The sequence below is a fragment of the Antechinus flavipes genome, chromosome 3 (genome assembly GCF_016432865.1).
Source record: "Antechinus flavipes isolate AdamAnt ecotype Samford, QLD, Australia chromosome 3, AdamAnt_v2, whole genome shotgun sequence".
Lineage (NCBI taxonomy): Eukaryota > Metazoa > Chordata > Mammalia > Dasyuromorphia > Dasyuridae > Antechinus > Antechinus flavipes.
Window position 1 is genome coordinate 64,457,494 of NC_067400.1, and position 17,031 is coordinate 64,474,524.

The following is a 17,031-nucleotide window of genomic DNA, read 5'->3' on the forward strand; positions in this document are numbered from 1 at the left end:
TTCCCAGGTTCCCCTGATATCTTGCTCCAAATACTCCTAAGGTCTAAGCACAATCTATAAAGCTTCCTTTGGTAGGAATCCTATATTCTGTTTCTTTATTTGCCCAGAGTACCTAATATAGCAGAATACAATCAAATGACTATTAATTGGCTCCTAGAACTTGAAAGACCCTTCTCTGAGAATTGTAGGATACAAACTTGCAGAGTGGATAAGGGCGGAGGCCTGTGTATGCACAGACTAACCACTGATACAACTTGTCCAAAGATGGAAAGGAACCTGTCCTTTTAACCTGAGAAACTTCTCGAATCCACCCTGACCCTTGCCCATCTTGAACAAGAAATCAAACTCTAGTCTGTACTATACTGGGCCTGACCCCAGGCACAAATCAATGACTAGAGGTACAAAATCGAGTCTACTCACTTAAGATGCTACGGCATTCAACCCTCCACTTCTGGACCAAGGGCTCCCACAAACTTGTAAAAAGTATTTTGAAAACTATTTCAGTATTACTGGTTTCTTTTGTGGTCCCATACATTTTATTTTTTGCATTTACAAAGAGTCTTCTGAGAAGGAGTCCATAGACTTCCCAGGTTAAGAATGTTTGTTCCCCAAAGACCCTAAGCAGGATATTCTTTAATTCACCTGAAGCTTCTAATAGATGAGTTCTGTGGCTGTGGCGGCAATGGCAATGGCTGCTGCTGCTGCTGCTGCTTGCCTTCTTTCGGTCCTCTGGCTGGCTGACTCAGATGGATGGAAGACATCCGGCTGGCCATGTCTGCCACACTGAGAACTGGGGCTTTGTCTCCAGGAGGGCTCCCCCCAGCAGGTTCGTTGTTGGGAGGAGTGGGGTGTGAGGCAAGGAGGTGAATGCTGATGCGCTTTGTGCAGAAGACGGTGCTGTCCAGCCCCACGCTGTCAGAGCCGTCGGGGACTGGTCTGGTCTCCAAAATAGAATCCTCTCGAGCAAACCGAGGACTCACCACGGGGGGCTGCCACCGCCCATTCCCATTAAGGAGATTCCAGTGGAAGCTGGGGTTCATGAGGCAGGACCGTTCAAGTCGGTAGCCTTGCCCCACCTTGGCAAGGCCCCTCCCTGTCAACTTTCTCACAGCCTCAGTCAATCGAATCTCCCTGGAAAAGGCCCGGGGAGTGTCTTTAACCTCTAAGGTCCAGGAAGGCCGCTCTGCCCTTGAGGATGAGACGTTCTGGACATAGTTGGGAGAGGCACCTCTGGTGGGGGGCTGGTGGAGGGCGCGGTGAGGGTGTTAAGGGTGGGAGTGGTGGTGGTATGGGCAATGGCATGGTCAGGGGAAGTGCCACTGCTCTTGGAGACCCTGTGGTCAAGGTGCAGGGGGGAACAATCTCCAGTGCCTCCTGAATGATGCCAAGAGACAGGCAATGGGATCTTGGGGGGGGGAACTGGCTTCAGGCCCTCTGAGGCCTGCTGTGAAGGCACTTTTGTGCTATTTGGCCTCAGAAAGGAATTGTTGTTGAGCACAGGCTTGTAGGAAGAGGGGGAAAAGGAGGGAGGGATCTTCCCTGAGATGGCAGGGGTCATGCTCTTCCCTGAAGAGTGCTCCCCGGCAGCTCTCAGAGGGAGACACGGGTCTGTGGCTGAGGAAGCCATAGTCCCAGGAAGGGTGGAACCTGCTGCTGGGGTGATGACTTTAGGGGCAGGGAGACCGATAGGAAGGCTCCTTCTGGAGAGAGTAAATGGTCTTTTATCCGCTGTGTTTGACCGTAAACAGAAAGACTCAAGCTGCTGGTAAGGTTTATGTCTGTAGTTGGAGCGCCGGTACAGCAAAGTGCTGCTGAAAAGGTCCGGGAGGGAGTGCAGATGACAGGGGGAGTTGCCGTGGCCTGCGATGACAGCTGTGGTCCCAGAATTACAAAGGGTGTTGGGATAAAAAAAGTAAGCTGGCTGGGGAGTGATCCCCAGGGCACCTGGGCCCTGCCCTGATGAAAGGGTACCCACGTGCTTCTTCTCTAGTCTCCAGATCGGCTTCACCTGCTGTTGTGCCTGGTACCAGGTTTTGCCCTCGGAGGGTTTCTCGGCTGGTGGGGTCGGCACTGTGCCCGGGGGACCACCCTGCTTAAAGCTGTTTCCCCGGCGGAGGCCAAGACTATAGTGCTCTGTCCCTGCAGAGGCCATGAGGGAGCCATTTCACAGCCACATATGGCCTGGCTCATGCACGGTGCCCTGCGCTTCAGGCTGCAGCAGCAGCATCCTTGGATCCGTCAGCCTGAAAAAAAGGAAAAAAGGAGGAGGTGAATCAGAGTCCACAAAGAAAAGCTAGGGACAGAGAGATGCCATCATTTGGGGGGGCGGGGGGGAGGGGGGAGAAGGGTGCACACATGCATGCGCATGCGCGCGCGCACACACACACACACACACACACACACACACATATTTCTGATTTTCTTGGCTTAGGGATCAGACTTGACCCACATTTTTTCTGGTGTGCAAGGAAAGACAGCTCTCAATGAAGTCAAGATTTTCTTCCCATCACCAATCCACCAGAGCAAACCTTCTAGAAGAAAGGAACTTTTAAGACATATGTACTTGTTAAGGAAGGAGAACCAGGAGAGAAAACTGTACGCAGTAAGAGCAAGATGTTCAGTGAAGAACTGTGAATAGCTTAGCTTTTCTCAGCAAAATAATGATCCAAGACAATTCCTAAGAACTAGTGATGAGGCATATTATCTGCCCCCAGAGAAAGAACTGATATTATCTGAAGCATGTCATTTTTCACTTTATTTCTTTCATTTTTTTTCATTTCAGTCTTCTTGTACAAGATGATTAATATGGAAATGTTTTACATGATTGTACATATATAATCTATATCTCTCAGGGAGAAGAGGATAGAATTTGGACCTCAAAAATGTGTTTAAAAATTGCTTTAACGTGTATTTAAGGAGAAAATAAAATACAAATTAAACATGTTTATTAAATGAGAAGAAAGTATTTTTGCATTCCTGCAAAAACTCCCTCTTTCTTCTTTCCAAAAAATGGCTCATATTTGAAGAACTTTTCCCTCCAAAGACCTTATCCATGGGGTCCCCTTTCTCATCCCATCACAGATTCTGCTGAAATAAGGGTAAGTGTGAATCCAGCAGAGAAAGCAGCAAATAATGTTTCCCCCTTAACTATTCTGAAAGAATAAAAGATCACTTGAGAAGGAGTTAATTCTCTACCACTCTCCTAAACAACTCCCAAATATCTAAGGCTAGAATACAAAGTCATGCCAAAATGAATTAGGAATGGTTGAGTTGTTGATTTCTTTGATTAAGCAAAGCAAGTTTAGGAAATGGAATGATTATTGCTGGGACCTTAAACCATTTTTAATTCAAAATTTCTAAGTATGAATAATCCCATTTCAGAGCCTTGGGTTAGGAAGAGACTATGTAGTACAGCTGTTGATATTTTCAAACAGCCCGAATAGAACCAGCAAGGCACAAGGAAGAGATAAATCTATTCCTCTCCCTTCTTCAAATTCCAGGCTAAATCCAAGAGTTACAGCAGAGCTGAGATGGGAACCCAACCATAGCCCCATTTTTCCTGATTCAGTGCCCCCGATACAAAGTAATTTAGAGCTAGGCTGCAAGATGCTTTTCACTCCAATTGGCTCAATATTAAGGGAGCTCAAAGGTGCTGACCAGCACTGGAAATTACCTATGATACTATAATTCAGAGTAACTTCAATATTTCACAATCGAGAAAGGAAAAAAGTGGAAAACAACATAAAATAAAACTTCCCCAGTTTGTCCTTGACTGCTAAGCTCCTGTCATCAAAAAGAAAAATGCTTCTATCTGGTAGTCAAGAGGATCTGGAAAGATTCTGAGAATACTGTTTAATCTAGGCAAGTTGACTAGCATATAAGGCAGGGAAACAAAGTATTCTCATCTTGGTCTAGGGGGAAGGACTCAGTAAAGGAGTTTTATTTTAACTGGGAAAAGGAAAAGTACTTGCCAAGTTTTCATGAGTTTAAAGGAATTACTTTTTGGCTAGAAGGGTGGAAGGGGAAGGCTTTCTAGTGGAGGTGGCATTTGAACTAACCCTACAAAAAGGTTAATATCTCAAGAGGCAAGGGCAGAAAAGATAAAGAGGACATTCCAGGCCTAAGGACATTTATTCAGTCTTGGTATTAGTTCTCTTCCAGGAGCAAAGGCAAGAAAGTGGCAAAGTAAAAGAAGATATCTTTTGAGACAATCAAATAATCCAAATGAACAAGCACAGGGATTACAATGGAAAAGTGTGATATCAATACTGAAAACAGGTGGGGACCAGGCTACAGAGAGTCTTAAAAAAAAAGCTTGGACTTCATGAGGCAGGTAACAACTGGCTATAGAGAGCTTTGGAGCAGGCCAAGGAAGATGATCATACCCAGATAAGCAGTAACTAGAACTGGTCCACTAGACCCAAACAACTTTGACTTTCTAAATCCTTTATCCAGTATAAATGGCACAATGGATTTAATATTGCTCTCTCTACCTGCCCTCTAAACAACCCTTTTAAATCTGTCTAACACAGAATATACTTGTTTATGTAGTCAGACTGGAAGAGAATTTGGGTCACTTTAACCACAATTTATTTCAGTCCCACTTAATCTTTTATGTCTGGCATAACTGCCCTAAAAATCTTTTTAGGTTTTCCACAACTATCAATAATAGCATTCTATGAACTCTGAAATGCTTCCTATGTTCCCAAGTTGTAAGAGAGTAAGTAAAGGGTGCACATTCTTAGCTTACCCAACCTGCTGTCAGCCATGCCATATTCATATAATTTCTGTGAGATATATGCAAATGCAAAAACATAGGACAAATATGGAAAATAGATATAAAATCAATATACTTAATTCCTGACACTTCATATACTCTGTGGCCCAGAGCACAGGCTAGCCATGAAATTTTTTATTGGGGGAAAAAAAAAACAAACTTAAGAACAAATAACTAACTACTCTCTAGACGATAAAAATCTCTGACAGATCAGAGATAAACTTAAATGCCAAAGTTCTGCCCTGAAAGGAAGATAGGTGACTGACTGGGCTGTTTCTGAATACATATTGCTTTATGTTTTGCTCTTCTAGATCCAATTGTCCTTATGCTAACCCTTCACAACATCTGAATCAAATTTAAAAAAAAATCCAATTCTTTAAAAGTAATGAAGGGAGAAACTGCAAAGCACATCCTAAGTAGGTCATAAAAAAGTCCCATAAAAACCAAAATATTAGCAAAATAAATTTTGTGCTAACAAAGAGCAGGAAAGAAAGATGATGTTCACTGACTTAAGAGATGGCTAAACAAATTATGCTACATGAATATAGAGGGAAAAAATCATATGTCTTAAGAAACAGAATACGAAGAATTCACAAGTATAGGAAGACATAGGAACTGAAGCAAAGTATACAGAACTAGGAGAACAAAACAATGACAATGAAGTAAATGGAACAAAGAGGAGCAGAACTCATGGTCAAAGGACAAAAACAAACAGCTCTCAGAATTTGACTATTTTTTGACATGTGAAAGAATGTTTCAAATCAAATGATAAGAGAAATGTAAATCAAAACCACCCAGAGGTTTCATTTTGCCTCCCGAAAACTGGCAAAAACAACAGAAGATAGGAATAGTTGATGTTGGTGGGAGTGTGGTCAGAAAGGCATAATAATGTAGTGGGATGGAGCTGGGAACGATTACAACTCTTCTGGAAAACCATTAGGGAATATGCCAATCAAGTAGCTAAAATGTTTCAGGCATCTTAACCCAGAGATACTATAGGCATATACCCTTTAAAAAGGTCACTGACAGAAAGACAGGAAGTAACAGGAAAATATCTAGAGCAGCACTTTGGGAGTAGCAAAAAACTGGAAACAAAGTAGACATCAACCAATTAAAGAAAGACTAAAGAAATTGTGCTACATTAAGGTAGTGAAATAATACTGTGATATAGAAGCACATAACAGATAGAGAGCCAGGCCTCGAATGAGAAAGCCTTGTGCTGTGTTTTCCTCTAGCCAGCTATATCCCTGGGCTCTACTTAACCCCACGTATCTCAGTTTCTTTATCTGTAAAATGATCTGGAGAAGGAAATGGCAAACTACTGCAGTATTTTTGCAAAGAAAACCCCAAAATGTTTGTAGCAGTTTTTTTTTTTTGTGGTGACAAAAAATTGATAGAGGCCTCATTACTAAAATATATAGAGAACTGAGTCAAATCTATAAAAAAAACAAATCATCCCCAATTGATAAATGGTCAAATATGAACAGGCAGTTTTCAGATGGAGAAATTTAAACTCTAACTACAGTCATATGAAAAAATGCTCTAAATCATTACAAATTAGAGAAATGCAAATTAAAACAACTCTGAGGTACTACCTCATACCTATCAGATTAGTTAACATGATAGAAAGGAAAATTATAAATGTTGGAGAGGATGTGGGAAATTGGAACACTAATGCATTGTTGGTGTGAATTGATCCAGCCATTCTGGAGAGCAAATTGGAACTATGCCCACAGCACTAAAAAATGGTGCATACTTGTTGATGCAACAAAACAATACTAGCTCTGAATCCTGTCATAAAAAAGGAAAAAGGAATCTCGTGTACAAAAATATAGATAACATCTCTTTTTTTTTTGGTACAAAGAATTAGAAATTAAGGGAATGCCATCAATTAGGGAATGGCTGAACCAACTGTGGTACAGGAATGTAATGGAATACTCTTGTACTACAAGAAATGATGAATAGGTAGATTTCAGAAAAACTTGGAGAGACTTAGCTGAATTATTATTGCATGAAATGAGCAGAACTAGGAGAACATCATATATAGTGACAACAACTCTATGTGATGATCAACTTTGATAGACTTAGCTCTTCTCAGCAATATAATTCCTGAAGACTTATGATAGAAGATGCTATCCACATCCACAGAAAGAATTATAGTCTGAATGAAAATCAAAGCATACTATTTTCACTTTGTTTTTTATTTTCTTGGGTTTTTCTTTCCTTGTGGTCTTTCCCTTTTTTTCTGATTCATCTTTCATAACATGTCTAATATGGAAATGTTTAACACGTTTATAAACATACAGTATAGCCTATATTGGATTGTTTGCCATATTGAGGAGGGAAGAAGAAAGAAAGGGAAGAAAAAGTTGGAACTCAAAATCCTACAAAAATCAGTGTTGAAAACTATCTTTACATGTAATTGTAAAAAAACAAAATGCTATTAAGTGCAAAAGAAATTATCTATCTATCCTTGTTCTAGATCTTTTTGCTTGGGGAGAAGCTAAAGACCTTTTTTATTAATAATTGCTAGCCTTACCAATGAAATAAATATGCTCAGAATTCTGTACCTCAGTTTACCTTGATTTTTTATTGTAACAGCAATAAATGGAATCCCAGAAAAGTATATAACAATAACAATGCAAACACAAAATAAAAAATTAAGAAAAATTATAAAGAATAGTCATAGTCCCCAAGAAAGATATGAGACAATACTTCATTTCACTCCTTTGCAGAAATGGGAGGAGGAGGTGTAACTCAAGAGTTTGGAATATTGTACACAACATCTTGTTTGTTGTTGCTGTTGTTGTATTGATTAGGTTTGGGGGGATGAATTTTTTTTTTCTTTCTTTTGTAAGTTCTTAGTTATATAACACTTGGTTCTCTGGGAGGAAAAAGGGGGAAAGGAATATAGTTGGATATTTAGATGATGTAAACAATCAACTTCGTAATTTTTTCTTAAAGAATCTTTAAAGTTTGATAATAAGGGGAAAAGGAAGGCAATTTGGAAACCAATGAGAAGTAAAAATAAAAAATTAAGAAATAATGAGGGAGAGAGGAAAGCCAAATAGTTGTCTCAGTGATAGATGAATTTCTCACCTCCTAAAAATTCAGAGTAAATAAACAGAAGATACAGAAGGGCTCTGAATTTAAGCTTTGATACTTAACGAGCTATAGAAGGCAGGAAGAAATTCTAGTAGGAAATCATACAGTAAAAGTCTGTCTAGCAAAGAATTCCCCAACCTATTTATCCTATTCTTTTATCTCTTAAGAAGGTATAAGGTATGGAGGGATGGGAATAAATGTCACCTGCCTTCCTAGAACATGTCCAGGCACTAAGAAACAAACAGGTGATGTGAAGATATTTTAGCAACACCATCTGAGCAGCAACTTTAGAGCTATGGAAAGGGAAAATTATTGTATTCAATTCAGGACACTGCACACTAAGAAAAGCTTTGATAAACTGAAGAGATGCTTTAAGGTAATATTCAAGGATGTTAGGATGCCTTAACTTCATGTCCTATGAAGACAGGAATGGAGCTGTTCAGCCTTAAGAAGAACACTTAAGGGGCTCCTGGCAGCTGTGCTCCAGTCTCTGAAGAGTGCTTCAGTGGAAAGAGGATCAGACTTCTTTTTGGCCTCCGAGGGCAAAAATAAAATGAGGCATGGAAGTTGCCAAGAAGTAAATTAAGGTGTGGTGTCACAAGAAGCTTCCTGGCCACTAGACTATCCAAAAAAGGACTAGCCTGCCTTGAGAAGTTTCAACAAATGCCAAACAAGCACTTGGTAAGCATGTTTATAGGAGGGATTTCTTCTTTAGGTATCAGCTGAACTATGTGGCTGCCAAGGGACCTTCTCATTCTAAAATTCCACAATGCTATGATATGAAGAGGTACGTGTGCTCTACCAAGAAAGATACTAAGACAGGATGTCACATAGGCTCTACAAAAGCTTAAGGGAAGAGGGTATTGTCAATCATCTCTATGAGAGATGACTCTTCCACCCTAGTTTCTTCCTTGCTCTCTATTCTCAAGCCTATGGATAGGAGACTAACAGTTTTCTCCAGGCAAAGATTTCTGATATGGGTCTAACTCTTGTCAGATCTATGCTACAAGAAGAAAGCTTTTCTCTTCATTTCACAGAGGGGTTAACTGAGGCCTGGCATCCAGACTCCAAACTGGACTCTCTCTTCCCCAGTAGCCATTTGTCCTCAGCAGCATCTATCTGCATTCTGGTCTATTTCCTCTACCTCCAGAAGCTCCAAGTACCATTTCCTCTGAAAGCCATATCTCACCTCCTGAGCAAGTGAAGAGCCTAAAATTTAAGAAATGAAGGGAAAAAAAAAGAAATTTCAAAACTTAAATATTTTAAGAAATGAGTCCTTGGTATAAAATCACAGGTTTAAAGATAAGTCGCAGGAATTCTAGAAACAATACCCAATTACAAGTTAGTTTTTTAATGATTTCATGGCAGCTCTGACATCCCATTCCTTCTTTCTATTCAAGCATCCATCACTTTTAAGTCAAGTTCTAATCACTTCTCACAGAGACGTACAAAAACCCTTAAGTGCTCATTCTACCTCAAGTCCATGCATTTGTCAAATTTATTTTCCTAAGAGTACAGCTCCTACCACATTACTCCCCTGCTCAAAAAACTCTCATGGTTCCTTATTGCTGATAGGATAAATAACAAGCTCCTCTGGCTTGTAATGTCCCTCCTAATCATGCTCTTCTCTGGTTAACTCAGAGCAAGCCACTTAAACTTTCTCAAGTATCAATGTCATCAAATGTAAAATGTGTGTTTAGTCATACGAAAATTATTACTTATAAGTTATCCATTACATTTAAAATATTTGATTTACAAATGTTCACATAACTTTTCAGGAAGGTTTTGTATTTATTTTATAACTTGCGTTTCCCCAGCAAAATGTAAGCTCCTGCAAGGCAGTAAAGGTCTCGTTTTTTTATAATTTTTTATCACTAGAACTTGGCATACTGCAGATTCCTAATACACATGAACTGATTTTCATACTTATAATTGTTTCCTGGAGCAATCCAAATGACTCATCATGGAATGAATACTCCTTCTACTCATACTTTGAACAGCCTTAATAGTATTTATTTTAGAAGATATTACCCAAATAGCATTTTTTAACCCAACATGTTATTTTTAGAACCATCAACATGACAGACATCTTTCTTGAACCTTCTGTGAGCTAGAAGAAGGAAAATCCTTGTCTATAAGGGCCAAAGGCCTAGAACATCTGGAGATGGGTCTTCCCACAGCTCTCGCAAAAAGTGGTAAGTTTAAAGGCACCATAAAAGTAGACAAAGAGCTGGTCTGGAATCAGGATAACCTAAGGTGTGAGAGCCCTGGCCAAGTCACTTAACAGTGCAGAGGCAAATCTCTAGGCCTAGAAGTTAAAGAGAAGGTGGCCATTGTTAGAAGTTTTCTATACTGATGAAATCACATGTCTAGTGTCTGTTCCTGATACCTCTTTGAATCAGGCTACACTGGTGGTCATCACCCCTTTGGTAGTGGTGGTGAAGTAGAAGAAGAAACAGGCCAAATGCTAATTAAAGTCTTCTACCATCTTAGCTCCCACTGAATAAGTGATTGAAAAATCCAGTTCAGATAGTCAACTTTTCCCTCTTCATCCTCAATAATCATCCAGTCCATTAACCACAAATAAAGGAGAGATGCTAGAAAAGAGGCCCAATAAGGATTATACAATAAAATTTTTCCTAGCACTACAGATAAAATCCCTTATGAAGTCTATCCCCAATAATTTTGTTCTAATGTAACTTTGTTTTAAAATACATATATTCTTTGTTCCAGGAAATGGCTTTCTGGGGAGGAGAGGAAGGACATATATTTGGGAATGGAGGTGATATAAAAACAAAACATAGCAAGTTAAAAAAAACCTTTTAAACACATTATCAGTAACCAAACTCCCTATTTACTACCAAGCCAACCCTCTCCCCTCTCCTCACTTGTGGGATCTAAGTTATTAAGGCAGGCTCTGATATTGTATGATCCCAGGCAAACATAGAGGATTCTGATTACACTTATATAATCTGCCTCCTTGGGTTTTAGTAAGGTATTGTTTTTTATAGGGTTTGTATCAGTAGTTGGCATTCTGAAAGCTGACGTACATATAAGGAGTTGAAAGGTAATTACTACTTAATATGAGGACCAAAGAAATAAATGGTCTTTTCTTGGGTAAGTTCTCTTTCTGCTTACAAAACATACAGTCACAAATCCTTTGTGATACAGAGTGGCCAAAGACTTACATAGAATTCATTGTAACCAGATGAGTCAAATATTATTTCTATAGGCCAACAACTGGAAATAATTGTTACACTGATCTCTTTTCTTTAAAAAAAAAAAAAAAGATAAGCCATGTGACCTGTGGGGGTTCGGTTCCCAGGCCAGAATATTATGTACAAGCAGCATCACAGAACCCAAGCACATTGGGTAACAATGTTTCTGTAGAACAGTGTGTTCAAAGTTCCAACATGGAAGAACCTCACTCATTACAACTCCAGGAAAAAAGTTGGGACTATACACAGTGAAAAAAGGTTCTTCGCCTACTTCCTTCAGCTACAGTAGGATGAGCCCTGAATAAAAGTTCTGACTGCTTTCAGATGGGTCACATAACATGAGAGTGATAAGGAGCTTAGGAAATTATTCCACTCCCTCTCTTTTCAGCCAAGGAAAAAGGCCCTGAGAGATGATTTACTGCCAAGTAAAGGTTGCAACTAACAGAGATTAGGTTCTCAGCCACTCTCAAGATTCCAGGATTTTTACTTATAAAAGACCCAAGCCAATTAAATTCTCTAGATAAGAAGCCTGCAGATGTTTCTAATACTAATAATAATAATACAAAGTTTTAGGAAAAGAAAAGGAAAAGTCCAGAAAAGATCCAAAGTAAGGGGCATAGTTCCGTAAGAAATGATGCCAACTGGCATGAGATCACTGATATCCATATACCTTCAAATGCTACAAAGTTCAGCTTCTAAAGGCCTTGATCTCGGTTAATTATCCCCAGTTTGTCCTGCAGAGTTGTTTGCATGTTGTCTTTCCCATTAGACTGAGTTCCTTGAGAGCAGAGAGTTTTGTCCAGTGCTTAAGAAGGAAGGAAAAAAGAATTTATAAAGCTCCTACTATGTGCCAGGCACCAAGTATTTTACAAAGATGATTTCATTTGATCTTCACAACAATCCTGTGTAATTTTTATCTCCATTTTACAATTAAGGAAACCGAGGCAGTCAGTATTTTAGTAACTTGCCTAGCTTTTACTGGCATTAAGCTGGCTGAGGACAAATCTGAACACATAACTTCCAGATTCCAGGCCCAGCACTCATCTCCTAACATCACCAAATTACCTGTATACTCAGCACAATATATGACACATAGGAGGTCACTTACTAAATGATTACTGACTCACCTGACTTAACTCTAAGGAGTCACCACACAGCATCCTATCCTGACATTTCTCTAACTCAAGGAGAGTGCTGGTCATGATAGGAGCCACAGATTTAAGAGCAAATGAACATGTTCTCTGGAATATAAAGGGAGTCCTGGGAAACTTTTAGCCTTTCTGGTTACTCTGTAACCAAAGCAATGGTAGAAGGGAACATAATCTTTCTTAATCCTTTTTTTTCTTTTCTTTTTTTTTTTTTTAAATAAAGCTTTTTATTTTCAAAACACATGCATAGTTTTCAATAGTCACTCTTGCAAAACCTTGTGCTGAAAAAAAAAAAAGAAAAAAAAAACCTTGTGCTATAATTTTTTTCTCCCTCTCTTTCCCTCACCCCCTCTCCAGATGGCAAGTAATCTATGTTAAACATGTGTAATTCTTCTTTACATATTTGTGTGTGTGTGTAAATACATATATTATATATATATGCATATATATATATATATATATATATATACACACACATATATAAATACACATATGTATATATTATTTTTTGCTGAGGCAACTGGGATTAAGTGCTTGTCCAGAGTCACACAGCTAGGAAATATTAAGTGTCTGAGGTCCGATTTGAACTCAGGTCCTTCTGACTTCAGGGCCAGTCCTCTGTCCACTACACCACCTAGCTGCTCCTAGGCATATTTTCTTAATCCTTTTTCAATTAAGCAAAATTTGTTAATTTGTTGACCTCAAGTGACTGGACAAATAGGGCAAAGAATTACACTCACTGGCTAATCTGACTCTAACATCTGAAAATTGGTCAAGACCCTGAAATACAAGACATCTGATGATCCCAAGTTAAGAACAATCAGGTAAGGAATAAAACTTTCTCCTCGTTTGAGGACCATAATGCTTTAGGAAAAGAACAAGAGGAAATGTCTAAAACCAGAGAAACTTCAGTAAGGATTCCCTGTCACCGAAGGGGAAGTTCATAGAATGGATTATTAGGGATTATTATTCTGAGTTAAACAGCCCAGGAACAAGAAGTCGTATCATTATGGCACATTAAACATCTCTGCCCTTAACAGTTAGTTATCACTCTACCGAACTTCACCGATCATTTGTCTCAAGCCTATATTAACCAACAACCAGCATATATTCCCCAAACTTATATATATAATATATATCTATATAATAATATATAGATATTATAAACTTTCTATCTGACCAACTATTAAATCCCTCTATTCTAAATAAAAAACTCTTCATTTGCCTCTTCATATAGTCTATTAGCTCCTTTTTGACTCTTCCTCCTACTTTTCACCTGTACCGGTATCTCCATTGGTCCAGAAGTGAGAACAAGAGTTGAAACCAAAGAGAAGGAAGCTCAGGGGCCCTTGAAGGTTACAATGAGTTTTGGAACTTGAAATGAAAGGTACAAAATGGATCAAAAACACTATACAACAATGTTACTCAACTAATGCTAAGGCTTTTAGAAGTCAAGTACCTCATGGAACACGTATAGTTTGGGCCTTTATGAAGAATTAATCTAAGTCTAGCCTATAGGATTACACTCTATGATTAAATGCTAAAGCATCTGCCAGTTCCTGAACATAGTCAATAAGCCAAGAAATCCATCTGAATTAAAGGCAAAGGACTCAGGAAAAATCATGGATGAAGAAAATTTATATGATCTAAAGGAAAGAATAATACAATGTGCACAAAATTGTTAATTACAGCTTTGAATGATTTGAACTCTGTCTGACCAATATGATAACCAATCAAAATTCCGCAAGTCTGATCACAGTAAACAAATAAGTTACTTATACAAAATCCATGGTTTCATATACAAACCTCTTTTTTCCCAACTTTCTTTATCAAATATTCATGTTTGCTGATGGTTTTCTAGCTCATAATACAACTTTTTTAGAATCTTGAGGTTTCAATACACTTGGCAAATTGGCAAAGTTGACAAAAAGTCAAAATAGTCCATTTTAGAAGGGTAGTGATAAAACAAGCACATTGTTAGCTGAGCTGTGAAGTGGTCCAATAGTTTTGAAAATAAATTAGAAATTGTAGAAAATATCTGAAATGTCTTTGATCTAGAGATTCCACTGGTTAGCATATACTCCAAGAAGGTAAATAACAAAAAAGGCACTATATATACAAAATGTTTATAATTGCAAAAAACTGGAAACAAAGTAGATGGCTATCAATTGGGAGATTGCTAAGTTGTGCTAGAGTACATGAATGTAACAAAATTACAGTGCCATAAGGAAAAATGATGACCAATACAGAGAATTACTGGGTGAAACATGAACTTATACAAAGTACATAAAACCAGGGAGACAGTATACACAATGACACATGAGAGAACAACTAATCCAGAGTAAACTATCAGCTCTAATAAGTAGGCCACGGGACTTTTAAAGACTATGACTAGAAAAAGATCTATATAGTTCTGGCTAGCTAGTTTTAGGGACCCAAAGGGCTCTCTAGGAATTCAAAGATAGCTTACTCGCCTACTTTTAAGCCACTTTGGGGGTGTGAAAATTGATCTTAATAGGATACAGTTTCTTAAAGTAACCACAAAAGCAAATATGGAAACATCTGTTAAGACTTCACATAGGTGGCCAGTGAGGGAGGGACAGAAAAATTTGGAACACAAAGCCTAACAAAAATAAATGTTGAAAACTATCTTTACATGTATTTGGAAAAACAAAATACTGTCACAGGAATTCAAGGGAAGTCTTTGGATATTAAGGAATATTGACAAGTGGGCTCTGTGGGATGAAATTACAGCAGCATCACGTAAAACTGGGCAACTTGCTGCAGACTTTTGGTTGCCTATAATTCCAGAGATCCTTCTGCTACAGAATCCACTGTGGTCCTCTGCAGCTTCAGGATACAAAGCAAAATTATTTTGCCCTGTCAGCCTAAGTGTCATGGGTAGGGGCTAAGCCTAGAAAGAAGGAAAACAGGGTATTCTCTAAAGTAGAGTCCTCCATACTTTTTTTTTAATCACATGCCCTGATTTCTAAAATGTTTTGAAGATGCAAATGTACATATTTACTTATATAGAATAGATATGTACTACTATATATTATAAAACAAAAAATAAGACAATCTGAGAGGATAAGAAAAATATTTTTTAATTAAAAAAAAATCTCCAGTAAATAAGGAGCCACTGTTGTTTATTGAATAGAAGGGTGACATAGAGCAGAATTTTTGGAAACTAATTTTAGGGAGGATTATGAGACAGACTTAAAGAAGGCTGCCCAATCAGGAGAGTATGACAGTGGTCCAGGTCAAAGAGGAGGTAGTGGGCATGTCATGCATAAGGGGAAGTTTTCCAGTGGCACCAGCACAGCTTCTCCTGGCAGTTCCACTATCAATTAAGTTATGATTGTCCTGAAAGGCTGCCTCAAATGAAAGAGGCAGTGCAGGGGGAATGGAAGGAGGGAAGTGTTTAAGGTTAAAATAGGGGCAGTTAAGCTTAAGACAAGTGTCCTGAATGGCTCTGCTGGTAGTTACCCACTCCAAAGAGGTTGATAGGCTTGCCCCTCCATTCTGGAGAATGCTTTATCTTAAAGTCCTTCTTATTGCAACTCCTTTAGGAGTTTCCTGCAAATTTTAGATTTTTTCCCCTTCATGGACTCTTCTGCTCCAACAAAGCATTCACCAAATTCAGCCCTTTGCGCAAACTATGTCTCATACCTGGAACCTACTCTTTTCATCTCATCTTCACCTCTTAGAATCTCTTCAAAGATCCACTTATCCATTATTATCCATATTACCTCCAAAAGAAACATTTTCTGATCCTTTAACTATTAGTTCTCCCTCCTCCAAATGTCTATATCCCCTCAGCAGAATGTAACCTCTTGAGGGCAGGGGCCCAATATAGCAAGACTGCTCAACAACTCAAGACAAGAATCTATCAGTTTCCTTACTTTCTAGAATACCCAAATCTCTACTACATTACTGGAGAGTGTGGTTCTTAGGATCCAAAGTTTCCTTTCCCTTCTATCTAGGTATTTTTCTAGGTCATCAAGGAAAATCTAGACACACATACAAAAAAATGAAAAAATCTACAATCCACAAGGTCTTTGAAAAATGTTTAGTATTTATAGTCAAGGTAGAATTGTCTTATCTGAAGATGAGGGTCAAATGGAGTTTGAAAAGAGGAAAGAGAATAAGATCCTATTTTTATTTGAGAGATAATGCCCAGGGTTCTCCTTCAATCAGAAAGTACAAATAGTAAAAAATAAATAAAAAATAAAATAAAAGCAGTGAGCTTCTACAAGCTCAAACAGGGAAGATGGGTCAGGAACATCAGGAGAAAATATACTATTATTGATTTATTGAGATATTGAGTTATCAAGTCTAAAAAAAAGGAATAAACTAAGGTACCCACAGTTATAGAAGCTAAATCTCCAAATTACTGAAAAGGAAGCAAAGTTATTTTCAAAAAGTGAACTGCTTTCCTGATCCTAACCCTGAACTACCTCAGGAGTGAGATAACCTCCCTCAGCCTCAGCTCTAACAGCTAGCCCAACAATTAAGTCAAATCTTGTGGTGCCAAGAAGAGAAAGTAAAAACTTCAAACCAAAGGGGGAAAACACCTTTTTTTTTTTTTTACTTAGCATCATGCTAATTGACCAAAACAGCAGATTGTGAGTTAGAAAAGTAATTACCAGAAACTTCCAGGAACAAGAGATAATTGTAAAAGTAAACTTGAGGTTTTGACCCTTGAGGTCATGACCCTAAGGAAAAGGAAAACCTTCCGTAGATAGGCCAACTTTCATCATTCCCCTTCAGCAAATAAAACACT

The 17,031-nt window shown here is 38.6% G+C and overlaps 1 protein-coding gene across 1 annotated transcript in view; it reads right to left on the reverse strand.

Moving 5' to 3' along the window:
- TTLL4 (tubulin tyrosine ligase like 4) overlaps positions 1–17,031 on the reverse strand; it is a 29,490-nt gene that overhangs the window by 10,529 nt on the left and 1,930 nt on the right. Inside the window, 2 exon segments of the mRNA XM_051983544.1 lie at positions 643–1,243; positions 1,246–2,243. Coding sequence (XP_051839504.1) covers positions 643–1,243; positions 1,246–2,152 — 1,508 coding nt within the window. The 5' untranslated portion in view covers positions 2,153–2,243.